At 47.9% G+C, this 20,000-nt stretch overlaps 1 protein-coding gene across 12 annotated transcripts in view; it reads left to right on the forward strand.

Moving 5' to 3' along the window:
- Positions 1–20,000, forward strand: part of LOC126997715 (protein bark beetle-like) — a 53,986-nt gene that overhangs the window by 12,178 nt on the left and 21,808 nt on the right. For all 12 annotated transcript variants that reach the window (XR_007752299.1, XR_007752300.1, XM_050858957.1 and 9 more), the window contains exons 3-22: positions 1,153–1,343; positions 1,456–1,589; positions 2,332–2,536; positions 5,176–5,414; positions 5,847–5,938; positions 7,195–7,352; positions 8,446–9,992; positions 10,560–10,723; positions 11,297–11,523; positions 11,769–11,963; positions 12,386–12,508; positions 13,143–13,240; positions 13,842–13,946; positions 15,172–15,307; positions 15,537–15,657; positions 16,312–16,524; positions 17,034–18,110; positions 18,512–18,720; positions 18,836–18,989; positions 19,844–20,000. The exon at positions 19,844–20,000 is cut by the window's right edge and continues 140 nt beyond it. Coding sequence is in view for 10 of the 12 variants with exons in the window: in XM_050858957.1 (XP_050714914.1) it covers positions 1,153–1,343; positions 1,456–1,589; positions 2,332–2,536; positions 5,176–5,414; positions 5,847–5,938; positions 7,195–7,352; positions 8,446–9,992; positions 10,560–10,723; positions 11,297–11,523; positions 11,769–11,963; positions 12,386–12,508; positions 13,143–13,240; positions 13,842–13,946; positions 15,172–15,307; positions 15,537–15,657; positions 16,312–16,524; positions 17,034–18,110; positions 18,512–18,720; positions 18,836–18,989; positions 19,844–20,000 (5,545 nt within the window). In the remaining 2 variants the exon portion in view is untranslated. The remainder of the gene's footprint in view (positions 1–1,152; positions 1,344–1,455; positions 1,590–2,331; positions 2,537–5,175; positions 5,415–5,846; positions 5,939–7,194; positions 7,353–8,445; positions 9,993–10,559; positions 10,724–11,296; positions 11,524–11,768; positions 11,964–12,385; positions 12,509–13,142; positions 13,241–13,841; positions 13,947–15,171; positions 15,308–15,536; positions 15,658–16,311; positions 16,525–17,033; positions 18,111–18,511; positions 18,721–18,835; positions 18,990–19,843) is intronic.

Genomic DNA, 20,000 nt, shown 5'->3' on the forward strand with positions numbered 1-20,000 from the left:
TCTCATTGCCCCTTGAGCATATGGTAGCTAAGAATCCATTACCCCGGGGACAGGGCTAGCGGGACATCCGGGTTACCACAGTGTACCATCCTCAGGTGTCCCCAGGTACCCATTTATACCAGCCCGAGAGGGTGGGTGAGCTGCACGCTGGGATTCGAACCCACGCCCGCGGATTCGTAGGTAGGCACACTAATCACTGCACCACGGAGTTAAGGAGAATAAAATGACAGACGAGAAAGAATGGAGGTAATTACGTGTATCACAGGAAGAAGAAGAAGGGGAGGAGGAAGAGAGGAAGGAAGTGGAAAAAAGGGAAGAATGGAGAGTAATGATATATCCCAGAGGAGGAGGAGGAGGAGGAGGAGGAGGAGGAGGTGAAGAAAGAGAGAGGGACACGATTGCGAGAATAGGATCTCCCTCCCTTTTCTCTCTCTCTCTCTCTCTCTCTCTCTCTCTCTCTCTCTCTCTCTCTCTCTCTCTCTCTCTCTCTCTCTCTCTATTAAACCAGAGAGAGAGAGAGAGAGAGAGAGAAGGAAGAGGAAGAAAATAACTGAGAGGTCTTTTTTTGTGGTGGCAACACTGGTCAAGACATGGAGGTGACGGGGACTCCAATCTTCGCAAGCTACCAATCCTTTCCTCTGTGTCTGTCTGGCCAGTCCTCTCTGTCTGTCTGTCTGTTGGTCTGTCTCCCTTCCTCGCCGTATTTTAAAGGGTCTGGATATTCTTGAGTCATGATTTAGTTTTGTTTAAGTTTGGAAATGACTTATACGCATCAAATACATTCTCTTTCTTCTCCTCCTCCTCCCCCTCCTCCTCTTTGTCCAGCTTCTCCTCCTCAGCCAACGTTCTCCTCCTCCTCCTTCTTCTTCCTCCTTCGCTTCACTTTATCACCCAAGAAGAGGAAGAGGAGGAGGAAAAAGAAGGAAGAGAAAATTGAAGTACAGAGGAGGAGGAAGAGGAAGAGTTTTGCATCTTGAACGGGAAATTAGAAAAAAAAAACACCCATGAAAACCCAGTTAATCTTCTCTGTTGCCTTCAGAAATGGTCGTAATGTCAGCCCGATACGTTTAGGAATATGAACTTAAGTCTTTTATTTATCGTATTCAATGTATTATCCGTTCATTTCCTTATCTAACGAGTCCTTATCCTCAGCTGGACGGCGGCGGACATGGGCGTGGCGTGTCGGCAGCTCGGGTTCAGCGGCGGGAAGTACTGGGAGTGGCAGGACCGCGCCAACAATGACACCAAGACGCTGCTCTACCAGGCGCCGCGCTGCTCGGGGCTCGAGGGCGACATCACCAAGTGCGCCTGGCAGACTCACGCGATGGGCGGCGGCGTGTGCGGTGAGCGGGCGGCGGAGAGGCAACGGCGGATAATGTTGATGATGTTTATGTCCTCTCCTGGCAAAATAAAGACTAGAATAACGTTAGATTTCCTTTCTCCGACCCTCCTCAGACATGCATCCAGACCTTGGCGTGGACTGCGACCCCTACCATGCCCTCTGGCGCGGCACTAACCACTGGCGGGGCATCCACTTCCAGGACGCAGAGTACGAGGGCCAGCTCTTCCAGAACACGCTCTACCAGAAGGTATGTAGGCACCCCTCACTATCCTATGCAAGCTAAGGGGCGAATGTGACGGAGATGACCTTACCTCACCTTACCTTACCTACCTGCCCTGTCTATACAAGCTCAGAGGCTAATGTAACGAAGATGACCTTACCTTACCTTACCTTACCTTACCTCCCTGCCCTTTGTAATGGGTAATGGGTTCTAAGTTCTTATCCTATGCTAGATCAGAGGCTAATGTGTCGAAGATGACCTTACCTTACCTTACCTTACCTCCCTGCCCTTTGTAATGGGTAATGGGTTCTTAGTTCTTATCCTATACCAGCTCAGAGGCTAATGTAACGAAGATGATCTGACCTTACCTTACCTCCCTGCCCTTTGTAATGGGTAATGGGTTCTTAGTTCTTATCCTATACAAGTTCAGAGGCTAATGTGACCCTTTCAGTGTCCCTAAGTCTTTCTATGTCCCTCTGTTACATTTCTTAACCTGTTTCTCACCCATGTTGCGTTTTCCAGGTGTCCAAATCCATGCTAAGCCATGTGGATATCGAATAGAGTCCCTTTCAGTGTCCCTAAGTCTTTCTATGTCCCTCTGTTACATTTCTTAACCTATTTCTAATCCATTTTATACGTCTTCCAGGTGTCTAAATCCACGCTGAGCTATGTGGATATCGAATAGAGTCCCTTTCAGTGTCCCTAAGTCTTTCTATGTCCCTCTGTTACATTTCTTAAACCTGTTTCTCACCCATGTTGCGTTTTCCAGGTGTCCAAGTCAGTGTTAAGCTACGTGGACATCGAGTACGCGGGGATGGGTCCGCAGCGGGAGGTTGTGTCCGCCGTCATGACCCGCAGAGTACCGCCCCGTCTGCGTCACGTTACGGTCACGAACAGCGCTTTCAACGGCATCAATGTGACCCTGCCCGGCACCTTCCTGCACCTCGAACACGCCGTACTCAAGGAAAATGCAGGTACGGGGATAGATAGATAGATAGATAGATAGGTATAGTTAAATAGGTTATATAGAGATAGTTTGATAGATAGATAGATAGGTAGTTAGGTATAGGTCTGTGTGGTATGGATATTTATGTTAATTTATGTAAATCCTCCTCCTCCTCCTCCTCCTAATATTTTTTTTGCTTTAATCTGCCCCTTCTCTTCCTCCTCCTCCTCTTCCTCTTCATTTCCCCTCTTTGCTAGCCTCCCTCCCTTCTCTTTCTTCTCCCCCTCCTCCTCTCTCCTGCTTAGTGCCAATCTCCTCCTCCTCTTCCGGCCATTTAAATCACTCGGTTGTCATTATATAAATTTCGCCTAATAACATCTGATGCCTCGATCCTCTTTCCTCCATCTCTTCCCTATTTTTCTCCTCCTCCTCTTCCTCCTCCTGCCCCGTGAACAGCTTAAGTGCCAGGGCCGTGACAAGCTGTGTGGCACTATAGCAAGCGTATAATGGCAGTTAGATTCTTTATGTAAATTTTCCCTCGCGACATTCTGGATCAGCTGACGTACTGTGGGCCCTTTAATCGATTCACTGGGTACAGAGGGTTGCCTGAAGCCCTGTGTCTCATCTATTATCCCTGTTTAAGCCACTGTTATGCTTTCAAGGGGGTGTTAGAAGCTTTATATTTGTCTGTCACGTGATATTTAGACCCCCAAGAGTAAGGAGGAATGCCATAGAGGGAAAGATAAGGGAGTCCAGCTGATGTACTGTGTCCGGGCGGTTAGGTACGAAGTGTTGCCGTTTGGAGACTGTTATTAAGTCATTCACTGCTGTTCTATCTGTTCTAAGTTAATTCTATGGCTCATTTACGTTATGGGGGGACAGTTTTCACATTTTTGGAGTCATTTCGGGTCTTTCTGCTCTCTTTCTCTCGCTCTCATTCATTCATTCACTCATTCCTTGTTTGTTTCTTTGTTTCCTTCTCTGTTTCTTCGTTTCTTATCCTCTACTGCCGTCCTCCTTGCTCTTGGGGGGTCAGTCTCGTATGACAGACAAATATAATGCTTCTGACACCCCCATGAAGGCATAACAGTGGCTAAAACACGATAAAACAGCAAAAAAAGATGAAAAAACAGAAGGCTTCAGGCATCCCTTTGTACCCAGTGACACCATCAGGCGGGCGCACGGTAATACGTCAGCTGATTCAAAATGTCGTGAGGGAAAATTTACATAAAAAAGCTATTGGTGCCATTATACGCCTGTTACAGTGCCACATAGCTTGTCATGGCCCTGGCACGATGTTCACTGGGCATTAGGAGGAGGAGGAGGAGGGGGGAAGAGGAGGAGGAGAAAGATAAGAAGAAGGAAAGGAGGAGGAGGACGTCAGCTGATTCAAAATGTCGTGAGGGAAAATTTACATAAAAAAGCTATTGGTGCCATTATACGCCTGTTATAGTGCCACATAGCTTGTCATGGCCCTGGCACGATGTTCACTGGGCATTAGGAGGAGGAGGAGGAAGGAGGAAGAGGAGGAGGAGAAAGATAAGAAGAAGGAAAGGAGGAGGACATCAGCTGATCCAGGATGTCTTCTTGAGAAATTTACGTGCATGTGTGATGACCATGACCGCCCTCCCTGAAAACCTCGTAAATATCGTTCTCTGGAGGTATATACGTGGAAATGACGACTGACATGTGTTTGGGAAAAGGCAGAGGACCTTAAAGGAGAAATTGCAGGAGATATGGCTTTGAAGGGAAGCTAAATAGGGTCATAGGGATGATATGTGCAGGAACTCTCCGGCCGTGATGGTTGACAGGGTGACCAAGAGGGTTAACCGTAAGGCTGTCCAGGGTTAGATACGTGGAAATCGTGACTGACATGTGTTTAGGAGAAGGCAGAGGAGTTAAAGGGAGGAAATACAGGAGATATGGCCTTGAAGGGAAGCTAAATAGGGATGATATGTGCAGGAATTCACCGTGGCCATTTCAGAATTTGCTAAAAAGACATTACGGTTTTCTGCAATGTCTGATTTTTAGCTGCTCTGTCAATACCCAAGAGGAAATAATAATAATGATAATAATAGCTTGTTTGATATATATGGAGGAGAGGATAGGGTAAGATGAGGATTAGCCATTTAAGAAGGGAAGGGATGAAAGACTGAAGATGCTGGCTAACTCTTGCATAAGGGATTTGGATAGAATAGGGACGGGAAATGACTGAAAGAAAAAAGGGCAAGAGGTCAGAACAGAGGTCAAGATCAGGTGAAGAGGTTACAGAGTTTGCCAGCTGAAGGGATGAAAGAATGAAGATGCTGGTAAACTCCTGCATAAGGGATTTGGATAGAATAGGGATGGGATATGACTGAAAGGAAAAAAGAGCGAGAGGTCAGAAGAGAGGTCAGTATCAGGGGAAGAGGTTCCAGAGTTTGCCAGCTGAAGGGATGAAAGAATGAAGATGCCGGTAAACTCCTGCATAAGGGATTTGGATAGAATAGGGATGGGATATGACTGAAAGAAAAAAAGAGCGAGAGGTCAGAAGAGAGGTCAGTATCAGGGGAAGAGGTTCCAGAGTTTGCCAGCTGAAGGGATGAAAGAATGAAGATGCCGGCTATCTCTTGCATAAGGGATTCGGATAGGACAGGGACGAGAAATGACTCAACCATTATTCCGCAGGGCATGGGCTGTATGTCAACACCTCAACCGGGTCCGTGCTGGTTGACCGCAGCTCCGAGGTGGCTGACAACCAGGCTGACGGCATCAAGTACAACTTCCACCACCGGGAGCCAGACAAGTCAGCCTCGGACACCTTCCAGGACTTCTGTGCGGGGGCGTCCAACCTCAACCAAGCCTACCCGGTGGTGATTGTGGCTACCCAAGACCGGTTATCCCACAACGAGCTGAACTGTGAGAAGGTGAGCTTGGTGGGGTACTCAGAAAGCTATTTTTTCGCTCTCATTCTTTCCTTTCTTTGTGATGTTAACTGTTTATCTATATATCAGTCTGTCTATCACCATTTTTTTTTTTACAACAAAGGAGGCAGCTCAAGGGCACACAAAAAAGGAAACAATAATAAAAAAAAGCCCGCTACTCGCTGCTCCCAAAAAAGAATCAAAAGAGGCGGCCGAAAGAGAGGTCATTGCCATTATCACACTAGGCATTATATAACTGTTTATCTATATGTCAGTCTGTCTATCACCATTGTCATTATATATCTGTGTAAGGCATGTAGTTGGTATATTGCAATGACCTCTCACCCATACCATATCTACCCATCAAAGGGACTACTACTACTACTACTACTACTACTACTACAATGACGATGATAATAATTCCTACCGTTGCAGCATTTTGTGATACGGGACACGGCTTTCGTCTTCACTGTACACTTCTCGTACATGCAAGCGCAGGAGCTCAACGCAGGAACAGTGGAAGTCAGGTACGTGAGTGTGTGTGTGTGTGTGTGTGTGTGTGTGTGTCTGTGTCTCTCTCCCTCTCTCTTGTATGAAACAGGAGCCCCAGAACTTTCTCTTACCTCCTATAATATGTAGTGTGTAATATAGCTCATAAATATAGGTCAGGTTCGTAAGTGACTGTGTTTCCTCATCTCCTTGTCCCTTCCTTCCTTTCTCTTGTATGAAACAGGAGCCTCAGAACTTTCCCTCAACTCCTATAACATGTAGCGTGTAATATAGCTCAGAAATATAGGTCAGGTACGTAAGTGACTGTTCCCTCATCTCCTTGTCTCTTTCTTTCTCTTATATGAAACAGGAGCCTCAGAACTTCCTCTCACCTCCTATAACATGTAGTGTGTAACATAGCTAGGCATGTACAGTGTGGGATCAAATAGCATGAATAACAAGCTTGGAAATTACTGAATACTAGATAAAATGCCTCACAGATTCAGCATTAACATATACAACATGTAGTGTGTAATATAGCTAGACATATACAGTGTGGGATCAAATAGCATGAATAACAAGCTTGGGAATTACTGAATACTAGATAAAATGCCTCACAGATTCAGCATTAACATATACAACATGTAGTGTGTAATATAGCTAGACATGTACAGCGTGGGATCAAATAGCATGAATAACAAGCTTGGGAGTTACTGAATACTAGATAAAATGCCTCACAGATTCAGCATTAACATATACAACATGTAGTGTGTAATATAGCTAGACATGTACAGTGTGGGATCAAATAGCATGAATAACAAGCTTGGGAATTACTGAATACTAGATAAAATGCCTCACAGATTCAGCATTAACATATACAACATGTAGTGTGTAATATAGCTAGGCATGTACAGCATGGGATCAAATAGCATGAATAACAAGCTTGGGAGTTACTGAATACTAGATAAAATGCCTCACAGATTCAGCATTAACATATACAACATGTAGTGTGTAACATAGCTAGGCATGTACAGCATGGGATCAAATAGCATGAGTAACAAGCTTGGGAGTTACTGAATACTAGAAAAAATGCCTCACAGATTCAGCATTAACATATATAACAAATGTGTTGATATATATATTATGAAATGGTTTGCGTGAGTGATGATTTTTCTCATTTTTCTCGCTTAGAGGGAAGGGCCTTTAAGAAACATGACCCCCCCAGCTACCACCAGGTTAACAATACTTACCTCACTCAACCAGAAAGTCTCACCCTAATTTCGTCACCCTCCAGGGACAGGGACAAGGACGGGAGAGTCTTGACCAAGTTTGACCTGCGGAACAACACCTTCCCGCCCTCTGTGGTGTCCCGAGGCAACAGGTTATGGATCAAGGTCACCGCCAAGCCCCGCCAGCTGTCCTTTATCTTCATGGAGGTCGTGGCCAGCAAGTGTAAGTCTCGGATCTTGATGTAAATTTTTCTTCTTGTTCTTATTCTTGTTCTCATTGATTAAGTTAAGTTAAGATAAGGTAAGGATAGGTACGGTAAGGTAAGGTTAGGTAAGGTAAAGTAAGGTATGGTATGGTCAAGTTAGGTAAAGTAAGGTAAGATAAGGCTGCCCTTCCTCCTCCTCCTCCTCCTCCTCCTCCTCGTTCTCCCCCTCTTCTTCCTCCTCCTCGTTCTCCCCCTCTTCTTCCTCTTCCTCTCCTCCAGTCAGTCAGTCAATCAAATACATGTTACAATATTTGGAGTCAAAGAGGGCAGAGTGTCGTAAGGCGTCTGGAGGCAGAAGTATCAGTTGTTGTAAGGAAAATCTTCAAAGTAGGGCAAAGTAGAAGAAAAATCAAGGGGTGATACGAAGGTTTTAAAAAGTCCTTTTTTTGAATACATAAAAAAAAAATAAAAAAAAAAAAAAAAAAAAAAAAAAAAAAAAAAAAAAAAATTAAAGCAACAAAATCTTTTTTTTAAAAACACTCTTTTTATGATATAACCTTAAAATGACATAAAAAACAAAAAAAAAAAATCCAAAAAAAAAATAAAAAAAAAAAAAAAAATTTAATTTTTTTTTTTTTATTTATTTATTTTTATTTTTTTAACTCAAATAAAGAGAGAGCTTCCAGAGCTTTAATTTGATAAAAAGTATATAACAACATAACATTTTTAATTAGTAAAAATCATAAATTAAATTAACCGCTAAACTCAAAAAAAACTATGTCAGGGCTAGGCCCTTTCAAAAGCGGCGCCTCATTTACCCTCCTCTTCTTCCCTCACTTCCTCCTCCTCTTCATCTTCCTCTTCCTCCTCCTCTTCTTCTTCATAAGAGGCAATTGATGTGTCTTTGAGGAGAGGAAGGAAAAGATGGAAAAGGAAGGGGAGGAGATGCTTTAAGGAGGAAGAGGAGAGGAGGAGGAGGAGGACAGAGGATAGGGAAGGGGAGAAATTTAAGGAGAGAGAAGACAGTGAAGAGAAAAGGTTGAAAAAAAGAGTTATAAGAACCTTCAGTCATTGGCGTCATAACCTTTCATCCGTCCATTCGCGTTCCAGACAAGATGTACGACCTGAGCCTGAGGGACAGCATGGTGCGCAATAACAGTGGTCACGGGGTGGCTATCGACTACATGCGCAGCCTCGTCCACGTCCACCGCTCGAACCTCACCCACAACTACTTCGGCTCGGGGCTCAACGTGCGGCAGGGAGCAGGCGACGTTAATGTGACGCACTCCACCATTATGCATAACATCGGCGACGGCGTGAACATAACATACGAGGGAGGGCTGCAGAATGTCACCTGGAGCACTGTGGCGGCCAACAAGCTTCGTGGTATGGCCGTGTGGTTCAATGAGAGTGGTCAGAATACAGGGATTCACCAGGAGACGGCCGTTGCGTACTCGACGGTCTCGGATAACTTCGACGTCGGGTTACGCGTTGGAAATTTCTGCCGGGCATCCTTCATCAACATCAGCAGCAATACGTTCGCCGAGGGTCGCGCCGCCGCCCTAGAGATCGAGTCCTGCTGGAAGCGTGGCAGCGAGGGGCGCACGGTTCAAATCGGGCAGAACATGTTTCGGGAGAACCGTCGCCTGGCCGTCAAAATCTCTCCAGCCGTCAACATGAACCTCACCATCGAGTATAATGAGTTTAACGACAACCACAGAGGGACGGTTCTGATCTACAATGAGGATAAGGTCGAGTTGCCCGTCCTGCCGTTCTTAGGGATGATGAACCGCAATAATTTCCGCGGGAACACCGGATGGTACGTCCTTCGTCTTGGGCTGTCCTTGCGCGGCCTGGACCAGAGCATGCGGGTGGAGCGTAACATCATCAAAGGGAACACCGTGGAGGAGCTGTTCCCGGCATTCCACTCGCGTAGCCGTGCCTCGGGGGTGGTGTGCGTCGCCTCATCAAACATAATCCTCTACCGGAACCTCCTGGAGAACCCTGACTCGCGGTACGAACTCGCGTCGCACACCACAGACCAGAGCAACCCCATCGTGGCCACACACAACTGGTTAGGCAGCAAGTTCGAACGGGAGATTTTCCGGCGGATTCTCGACCGACGGGACCTGTACAACTTAGCCCTGGTGCAGTTCCATCCATATCTCCTGAGCGACAACAACGTGGAAACTCCAGTGATGCAGGATGGCCCGGAGAGTGAGCCAGAGTTCTTTGACCCCTCTGACTCCCACATCATCGGAGGGGAGGTCAACGGGGAGGTTACATTACGTGACGGGCTTTACACCGTCACCCGAGACATCTACGTCCACAAAACCGGCACTCTGACCATCGCGTTCGGCACCACGCTGGAATTCGCCGAGGGTATGGGCATGATGGTCGCCGGGTTACTCCGCACGGAAGGCTCGGGCAGTAAGGATGTTAAGTTCACCCTGCAAGGCACCACAGCGCAAGAGGAGGTGCTGGAGAGGGCCGCGTACTTCCCAGAGGAGGAGGGAGGCGCAACGGCCCTCAATGTCACAGGGAACGAGACTTTGACGGAGGTGCACACGCTCAACTTGACGAGGGAGGGAGATGAAGCCCCGACCGTCCCCTTCAAGCTGATGGGCGGCAGGGACAGTCTGGAGGGGCGGCTCATGGTAAGTATTGACCTGCTAAGGGAAGGGGAGGGTTGAGGTCACAGTTTGGGAAGGAGAGGAAGAGAAGGGAAGAGAAAGGAAGAGAAGGGTAGGAAAGAGAAGGGAAGGGAAGAGGTCACAGTCTGGGAAGGGGAGGAAGAGAAGGTCACAGTCTGGGAAGGAGAGAAGGGAAGGGAAGAGAAGGTCACAGTCTGGGAAGGGGAAGGAAGGGAAGGGAAAGAAAAGGATGGGTTGAGGGCACAGTCTGAGGGTCTGTGAGCTTGTGTTATGCTTGTAGGAGCTAGATGTGACTTGTGGCAGTGTGGTCTTGATTTCAGTGTGCTTGTAGGGTCCTTGTAGCTATGACAGTGTTTCAAAAGCTTGTCATGTTAAACAGAACTAGTGGGAGGCAGTTTTCATATTTTCCATTAATTTTAAGATATTTAGAAGGGGACCTATTTTGTCTGGAATACTCCTTCTCTACCTGGTTCACCTATAACATGCTATCTAATTATCCCTGTCCAATGATAATAAAAATCCTTATCATCAGTTTCCCTATCCAAATGCTGTCCCTTTCTCCCTGTACAGGTGTGGGTGGACGGCCAATGGGGGACAGTCTGCAACCACGGCTGGAACCAAGACGCAGCAGCCATCGTGTGTCACCAGATGGGCCTTGTGCTCAACCCCGAGGACTGGGATCTTCAACCTAGTCAGCTGCCGTCACAGGGCCAGACCAACCCCATCCTTCTGAGGTAAGTGCTGGGCTATAGTTGTATGTGGGTGTGGTGTGTGGTTGCCTGAAGTGGATGCTCGTAAAACTATTGGTATGAATGTTGAGATCAGGCTAATTGTGAGGGGCTTGTAGTGTGAGGGAAGGGAAGGGAATGGAAGACAAGGGAAGGGAAGGGAAGGGATGGGAAGGAAAGGAAAGGAAAGGTAAAAGAAGGGAAGGAAAGGAAAGGAAAGAGAAGGGAAGGGAAGGAATGGAAAGAGAAGGGATGGGAAGGGAAGGAAAGGAAAGGGATGGGAAGGGAAGGAAAGAGAAGGGATGGGAAGGGAAGGAAAGGAAAGAGAAGGGATGGATAGGAAAGGAAAGGAAGGGAAGGGAAGAGGAGAGGAAGAAAGAGAAGGGAGAGAAAGGAAAGAAAAGGGAAAGGAAGGGAAGGGAAAGAAAGAGAATGGAAGGGAAGGGAGGGTGGCAATTCCATACTAACTTAACCACAAACTCACCTAACTTAACCACAACCACACCACAACCTAACAACCAAAACCTAACCTAACTTAACCCCAGCCTAACACCCGCCCTTCCCAACCTCTCCCGACAGCAACGTTCAGTGCGATGAATTTGACACTGATTTCACTAAGTGCCGAAGCGATCATTACTGGGAACTCGAGAACTCTTGCACCCATAATGAGGATGTCGGACTACGCTGCTACCCGGGGTCTTGGGCGGGCATTCGGCTGGGCATGACGGCGCACGAAAGCCACATGAAGGGCGTGATCATCGAGAAAGCCGGCCTCTTTGACTACACGACCAGGACCTTCAAACCAGGTGAGGGGCGTAATGTTTTTATAGTGAAGGAAGGAACCCAAGTCTCGCTCTGATGTATATCTTTGAAACCATATTTCTTAGCCATGACCAGAGGATACAGGACCTTACTTATCAACCCTCCCTTCCACAGCGCTTCAGATAGACTTCCTTTCCTTCCCTTCCCTTCCCTGTATCTCTCTCACACCATATCTCTTAGCCGTGACCAGAGGATACAGGACCTTACTTATCAACCCTCCCTTCCACAGCACTTCAGATAGACTTCCACCACCACGTTATACAAGATGTGGAGGTGAGGAACAACCTCCAGGATGGGGTGGGCGTGATGTACAGCAACCAGTACGCCATCACCAACCCCAGCGCCAGGGTGTTCCAGGGATGTACGTTTTCTGGGAACAGGCGACACGGCATTACCCTGAAGCAGCTGGGTGTCAATATTACTGGTGGGTGTACTGGTGGCTGTTGTGTTAGTATTAGTTGTGTTATTGATGTCCATGGAAGGGTTGGTGAGTTTTGATATGTGTTGAAAAACCTTTTAATTTGTGATCTGTTTTTTCTTGTATCTGGTGTTAGTGTTTTTGAGGTTCATGGAAGGGAGAGGAAGGGAAGGGAATGGTAGGAAAGGAAGGGAAAGGGAAGGGAAGGGTAGAAAAGGAAAGGGAAGGGAAAGAAAGAGAAGGGAAGGAAGGGGAAGAGGAGGGAGGGAAAAAGAAAGGAAGGGAAGAGAAGGGAAGGGAAGGGAAGGGAAGGGAAGGGAAGAGAGAGGAAAAGAGACCTCAAACGTAAATCACATAAGTTTAAACATACATCAAAAATCCCCCAAACTTATTACCCTCTCAATATCCTCCTTTCTCCCCTCTAACAGCATCCAGCCTGCAGCGCAACGACGGGTCCGGACTGCACTTCAACCCCTTTGTGTCCAGGGCGGAGCAGAGGGAGCTGGCGGGCTGGCTCAAGCTACAACAGGACAAGTACTACACGATACCAGGTGAGGGAAGGGAGGCTCTCGAGTTTTACATGAATACAGTTGTCCCTCAAATAGTACGGTTTACAGTAGTTCGGCTTCGGTTTTATACGGATTGTCATAGAAGATCTTTTAAGGATTTTTAAATTTCCTGCTTGTCGAGAAATTTAAAAATCCTAAAAAAAATCTTCCATGAAAATCCACATAAAACCGAAACCGAATTATTGGAAACTGTACTATTTGAGGGACGTCTGTACTTCTTTTCTAAGGGGCTACTACTTCTACCTCTACTACTACCACTACTACTAATACTAATACTAGACTGGGGAAGGGAGAGCTTGTGAGGCAGGTCTTCTTTCACTCCTCCTCCTCTTCCTCCTCCTCCTCCTCCTCCTCTTACCTTCCTCTCCTTCCACTCCTCCTCCCTTCCTCCTCTACTACTACTACTACTACTACTACTACTACTACTACCACTACTACTACTACTACTACTACCAATACTAGTCTGGGGAAGGGAGAGCTTGTGAGGTAGGTCTTCTTCCACCCCTCCTCCTTTCCTCCTCTTCCTCCTCCTCCTCCTCTTACCTTCCTCTTCTTCCACTCCTCCTCCCTTCCTCCTCCCATATTGTCACTCGTATAGCACTGTCTTCTCCTCCAGATGGGCCCAAGAGCATGAGACTGGAGACCAACCTGCCCCAGTACTTCATCACCAAGACCCTGAGAGGCAGTGACGTCCGGGCCACCATCGTTATTTCGGTAAGGGAGAGGCTGTTGTTCACCCTTATGGACCCTACTTTTTTTTTTTTTTTTTACAGCTAAGGAGACAGTTCAAGGACATAAATAAAAAAAAAAATAAAAAAAAAAAGCCCGCTACTCACTGCTCCCAAACAGAGGTCAAAGGAGTGTCCAAAACGAGAGGTCAATTTCGGGAGGAGAGGTGCCCTGATACTTGTTCCTATTACCACTATTAAGATGTTTATACTTGCTGAAAATAATGTAGATATGGCTCCTTGGTGCAGTGGTTAGTGTGCCTGATTATGAATGTGTTTTTTCTCAAATATTATTTATATTATTTCTACTACTACTACTACTACTACTACTACTACTACTACTACTACTACTACTACTACTACTACTACCACTACTATGCCTTTGTTAGCTTTTTTTTCCTTTCTCTCCTCCTCTTTCTTTCCTTCCCTTCCTTTCCTCCCCACCCTTCCCATCCCTTCCCTTCCTTCCATTCCATTCCCTTCCCTTTCCTTCCCTCCCCTCCCTTCCCTTCCTTCTCTTCCCATCCCTTCTCTTCCCTCCCCACCCTTCCCTTCCCTTCCCTTCTAACATCCTCATCTATTTTCAGACGTCGCACTCCAATGTAATCGGCATTCAGGTGCTCAACCCGATATCGCCTGATAGCACTGAGCAGTTGGTTATTTACGACTACCAGGAGGTCATCGAGAGCCAGGTATGTGTCTGTGTGGGGGACGTATAGCCAGGTGTGTCTGTGTGGGGGACGTATAGCCAGGTGTGTGTCTGTGTGGGGGACGTATAGCCAGGTGTGTGTCTGTGTGGGGGACGTATAGCCAGGTGTGTGTCTGTGTGGGGGACATATAGCCAGGTGTGTGTCTGTGTGGGGGACGTAGCCAGGTGTGTGTCTGTGTGGGGGACGTATAGCCAGGTGTGTGTCTGTGTGGGGGACGTATAGCCAGGTGTGTGTCTGTGTGGGGGACGTATAGCCAGGTGTGTGTCTGTGTGGGGGACGTATAGCCAGGTGTGTGTCTGTGTGGGGGACGTATAGCCAGGTGTGTGTCTGTGTGGGGGACATATAGCCAGGTGTGTGTCTGTGTGGGGGACATATAGCCAGGTGTGTGTCTGTGTGGGGGACGTATAGCCAGGTGTGTGTCTGTGTGGGGGACATATAGCCAGGTGTGTGTCTGTGTGGGGGACGTATAGCCAGGTGTGTGTCTGTGTGGGGGACGTATAGCCAGGTGTGTGTCTGTGTGGGTGACGTATAGCCAGGTGTGTGTCTGTGTGGGGGACGTATAGCCAGGTGTGTGTCTGGGTGTGGGACCGATAGCCAGGTGTGTGTCTGTGTGGGGGACATATAGCCAGGTGTGTGTCTGTGTGGGGGACATATAGCCAGGTGTGTGTCTGTGTGGGGGACGTATAGCCAGGTGTGTGTCTGTGTGGGGGACGTATAGCCAGGTGTGTGTCTGTGTGGGGGACGTATAGCCAGGTGTGTGTCTGTGTGGGGGACGTATAGCCAGGTGTGTGGGAAGCCTGGTCTCGTATAATCTCTTCTCTCTTTTCTGCTCCTCTCCTCATCCTCACCCTCCCTTTGCTGCCCTTCTCCTCATCCTCACCCTCCCTTTTCTGCTCCTCTCCTCATCCTCACCCTCCCTTTCCTGCCCTTCTCCTCATCCTCACCCTCCTTTTCTTACCCATCCTTCATCCTCACCCTCCCTTTTCTGCCCTTCTCCTCATCCTCACCCTCCCTTTCCTGCCCTTCTCCTCATCCTCACCCTCCCTTTTCTGCTCCTCTCCTCATCCTCACCCTCCCTTTTCTGCCTTTCTCATCCTCACCCTCCCTTTCCTGCCCTTCTCAACATCCTCACCCTCCTTTTCTTACCCATCCTTCATCCTCACCCTCCGTTTTCTGCCCCTCTCAACATCCTTAACTTCCACCACAGGACATCGCTCGCTGGGACCTCCGAGGGGACCAGGTTGCCTTCCCCACCACCTCCAGCACCTACGCCATCACCATAGACTACAGCTCGGGACCCTTTGCCCTCGGGGACATCATTCTGCTCCTCACCGCTGTCGATAGTGAGTCCCGGGATACTGCGATAGTGAAATGTCCCAAGATTTGATTTTCTCTTTTCCTACTGTTCTCTCGGCCCCACACGTCCTCTGCGTGTATCGAAACACACGAGAAATTAATCAGGACAAGGAGAGGGTGTGTGTGTGTGTGTGTGTGTTTATAAGGATGTGATAGAATGCATGTATTTGTGACTGTATGTAAGGAAATATTAATAGATGTTATTCTCTGCCACAGGAAGGGACATCGCGCAGGCTGGTGACCTCAGGAACTTCCGAGCCAAGTGGCCACTGACGTATATCGACCAGACACGCATCAAGAACAACGACATTGGCATCTCCACCCTTCACTACAACAGGTATGGGGTGGGAGCGAATGTGTGAGAGAGAGAGAGACATATTCCTTCCTATTCTGTTCTGTATCTTTGCATATTCATATTCATCCTCATATTTTGACCTTCCTTCCTTTCCTCATGTATATCCCCTCACTTTCCCTCCCTCCCTTACCCTACGCCCCTATCCACCCAGCAGTGAATAGGTACCAGGTATTAATCGGGGGTTGTGTCCCGTCTCCTGGGATCTGTTCCCTTCTCCTATAATTCCTTCCCCTTTTGTCTCTCACCGGCATATGACCACAGATGTTATGCCGACTAAACGAAACTTTCCAACTTTCCCTCCTTCCCCGCCTCCCTTTCTCCCTCTCCGATAAAACTACCCTCCCATTGAAATACCACCACTTCCCACTCACGACTCCTACTGTTAAAAGATATATCCCTAATGAAGACCCCTTTCTCTCCCTTCCTCCCTCTCTCATAAAACTATCACTGAAATACCACCACCTCCCTCTCACAACTCCTACTGTTAAAAGATATATCCCTAATGAAGACCCCTTTCTCTCCCTTCCTCCCTCTCTCATAAAACTATCACAAAAATACCACCACCTCCCTCTCACAACTCCTACTGTTAATCAATACATCCTTAATGAAGTCCCCTTTCTCTCCCTTCTTCTCCAGGTACTTGACAGACGATGGCGACCACTTGCTGCGCTGCGCCAACGAGAGCATCATGGTGGTGGGCTCGCAGATCACCAACAACCAGAACCAGGCCTTCTACGCGCTGTCCCCCTTCAGGGTTCGCATGGACAATAATGACATGGCGGAGATTACGTTCATGTTTAACAGGACGACGATCTCCGGGAACGGCCGAGGCATCGATCAGTATAGCTGGTGCGTTTGTGTGTGTGTGTGTGTGTGTGTGTGTGTGTGTGTGTCAATATCTGCTTTTTTGTCCTTGGTTTTATGTCTCCTTTCTTCCTTTTTCTTCCTTTCTTTCTTTCTCCCTTCCTTCCTTCCTTCCTTCCTTCACTCTTACCCATGATTTTCTAGCTTTTGGTCACTCTAGTTATGTCTTTCCTTCCTTCCTTTCTTCTTTCCTTCCTTCCTTCCTTCCTTCCTTTCTCCTACCCATGATTTTCTAGCTTTTGGTCATTCTAGTTATGTCCTTCCTTCCTTCCTTCCTTCCTTCCTTCCTTCCTTCCTTCCTCCTACCCATGATTTTCTAGCTTTTGGTCACTCTAGTTATGTCCTTCCTTCCTTCTTTCCTTCCTTCCTTCCTTCCTTCCTTTCTCCTACCCATGATTTTCTAGCTTTTGGTCACTCTAGTTATGTCCTTCCTTCCTTCCTTCCATTATTTTTTAGCCTATAGTTACATCCTCTCTCTCTTTCTCTCTTTCCAGGGACATCCGAGAATCCAACAACCTCTTCCACTGGGTGCTGGAGGAGGTGGTCATGGAAAACAACGGAGGGGGTGGCGTCGCGCTGGCCCTCCCCTACGTCTGGCAGTACACGGAGAACTTCACCCACACCGTCTTCGTCAATGCCTCCACATTCCGCGACAACGCCCAGTTCAGTTTCGTAGTCGACGGCCACTTCGCACGGTTCAACATGACGCACTCCGTTTTCGAGCGGAATGTGTGTCAGCGCGGGTTGCTATCGGTGCAGGGGATGGAAAAGGAAATGTTCATCCACAACAATCGCATTGAGTCCAACATGGGGTCGTACATGGTGGAGTTCAACACTAACAGCCAGAGCGGGATTCTTGGGTCCGTCTTTGCCTATTTTGAGTACAACCGTGTCCAAAATAACAAGCCTGTGTCCATCACCCGGAGTTCGGCGTCGCGTGCCCACCAGCCGGATAGCTATACCGTCGCCGTGCGTGGATTGCAGAAGGTCAACATTACGCATAATCTTCTGGGGTACAACAAGATGAATTACGAGCTGCTGGCCGGTCTGTACTCATCACGCGTCAATAATTACCTAAACGCCGAAGCTAACTGGTGGGGGACACGTCAAGCTCAAGAAATCGAGGAGTTGATATTCGATTTCGACGACTGGAACAATTTCGCACTTGCCGACTACCTTCCGTATCTCATTGACGACAGCATCTCCGCTCGAGTGTCATCCGTGGGCTCATCCGCCGCTCAGGAAACCACCGATCTCACCCAACCCTTAGGAGGACGATTACTACATGATCTACGGTTGCCAAGGCGCTCGGAACCGTACATCGTCAAGGCCGATTTGACCGTTATGCCCGGAGTGGCGCTGGTTGTCGAAGCCGGGGCTACCCTTGAGTTCTTCCCGAGTGTGGGGTTGTTAGTCCTGGGCCGCCTGGATGCTGTCGGCACCAAGGACAAACGGATCATCATGCGCCCAGTTGACCCTAATCGAGCTATGCAGTCTAGGGGCCGGCGACATGTCAAGACCACGCTGGAGGCTGTGAGGCTTTGCGTGGAGGGGGAGTGTGACAACAGGAGGTAAGGGAATGTGTATCTCTGTTCTATCTCATTATTTTGTGTTTTGTTTATTTACGCACAGAACGAGGGAGTTAGAAATTATCTTGGTAATCTGCACTGACAACCTCCCCCTTTTGCACCCCCATAGAAGGCCCAGTGAGAGTGTACCAATGATCTCTGGCCATTTAAAGTCTACCAATAGTCTCCCTCCATTTAAACTGCACTGGTAATGTCTCTAATACATGCCTGAGACTGCTCCAATAACCTCTCCTTTTGCACCCCCATGGAAGGCCCAGTGAGAGTGTACCAATGACCTCTGTAATATTTAGTTGTCTTGACCAAGGGTTCCATTAAAATCATATGCTTGAAAGTGCACCAGTAACCTCTCTCTCTCTATCTCTCTCTCTCTCGGCCCGCCACAGTGAAGGGTTCCTGGATATCTACAATGGCACTACGAAACAATGGGTGCCAATCTGCGACGACCGGTTTACCGAGCGCAACGCGGAGGTGGTGTGCCGCCAGCTGGGCCACAACATTGTCAACACCTTCCACGGGCGGAACAAGCGGACCGAGATGTTCCCAAATGCCCTCATCCGTGTCCGCTCCTGGCCTGACCCCATACAGTGCGAGGGTGAGTCTTGGTGCGCTGACACTGAACTTTACTTAGGTTGATCCGCACATTAACAAACAAGTCTCTCTGCCTCTCTTTCGCGTACACCGACCTCTAACCTCTGACCTCTCTACAGGCACCGAGAACGCCCTCAACGAGTGTTCCCTGCGGATGAACGGACAGATCTTCGACCACACCTACGACTGCCCCTGGAATGGAGACTTTGTTTACATATCCTGCGGCGACCTGAACCTCCAAGACCCTGAGATGGACTACTGGGGTGGCATAAGGTGTGTGTGTGTGTGTGTGTGGAAAGAACTTTTTTAACGATCCTAAACCAAAATGATGTAGCAGACCTTAATTTTATAGGCATTTGGTACTTGTATTTATCCACCATTAATCTTGTTGCAGCTTGAACGTGCTAGGAATTAGTTAGTCTTTTTTTTAGGTTCACTGTATAGAGGAAGGGTCACACTACCACCAGGGTCTTGAAACCACCCCTGGAAATGCCTCCCACAACTCCTACGAAAGCCTTGTCAAATGTGTGTTTTTTAGGTTCACTGTACAGAGGAAGGGTCACACTACCACCAGGGTCTTGAAACCACCCCTGGAAATGCCTCCCACAACTCCTACGAAAGCCTTGTCAAATGTGTGTTTTTTAGGTTCACGGCACAGAGGAAGGGTCACACTACCACTACCAATCTTTATAATAGGAATTTTATGTGTGTGTGTGTGTGTGTGTGTGTGTGTGTGTATTTACCTAGTTGTAATTTTACAGGGCCTGGGCTTACGCTCGTGTGGTCCCGTCTCCGTATCTATAATTATGTGTGTGTGTGTGTGTGTGTGTGTGTGTGTGTGTGTGTGTATTACCTTAGACACCTACCTTCAGTAACATTTTAAATCACTTCCTTACCCTCCCTTCAGCTACTCAGTCTATAGGAATCTTGTATGTGTGTGTACTGCCTCTGTGAACCACCTTTCTCATCCTCTGTCCCCAGGTTCTCCATCCCCAATTTTAATATCTTGTTGCATTTTCCTTCTCTTGGTTCATCTCTTTCCTCGTCCGCCACGTTCTCAGTCTATAGGAATCTTGTATGTGTGTGTACTGCCTCTGTGAATCACCTTTCTCATCCTCTGTCCCCAGGTTCTCCATCCCCAACTTCGAACACACGAACATTTACAACCGAATCCACGACAGCGAAGCCCCTCATCACGCGCACGCCCACCCCTTAGTCCACGGCGAACCCCACACCCCAATCTACCCGTCCCTGCTGGAGTGGGTGGAGGTCATAGGCGCGGGC

Source organism: Eriocheir sinensis, chromosome 12 (assembly GCF_024679095.1).
Source record: "Eriocheir sinensis breed Jianghai 21 chromosome 12, ASM2467909v1, whole genome shotgun sequence".
Classification (NCBI taxonomy): domain Eukaryota; kingdom Metazoa; phylum Arthropoda; class Malacostraca; order Decapoda; family Varunidae; genus Eriocheir; species Eriocheir sinensis.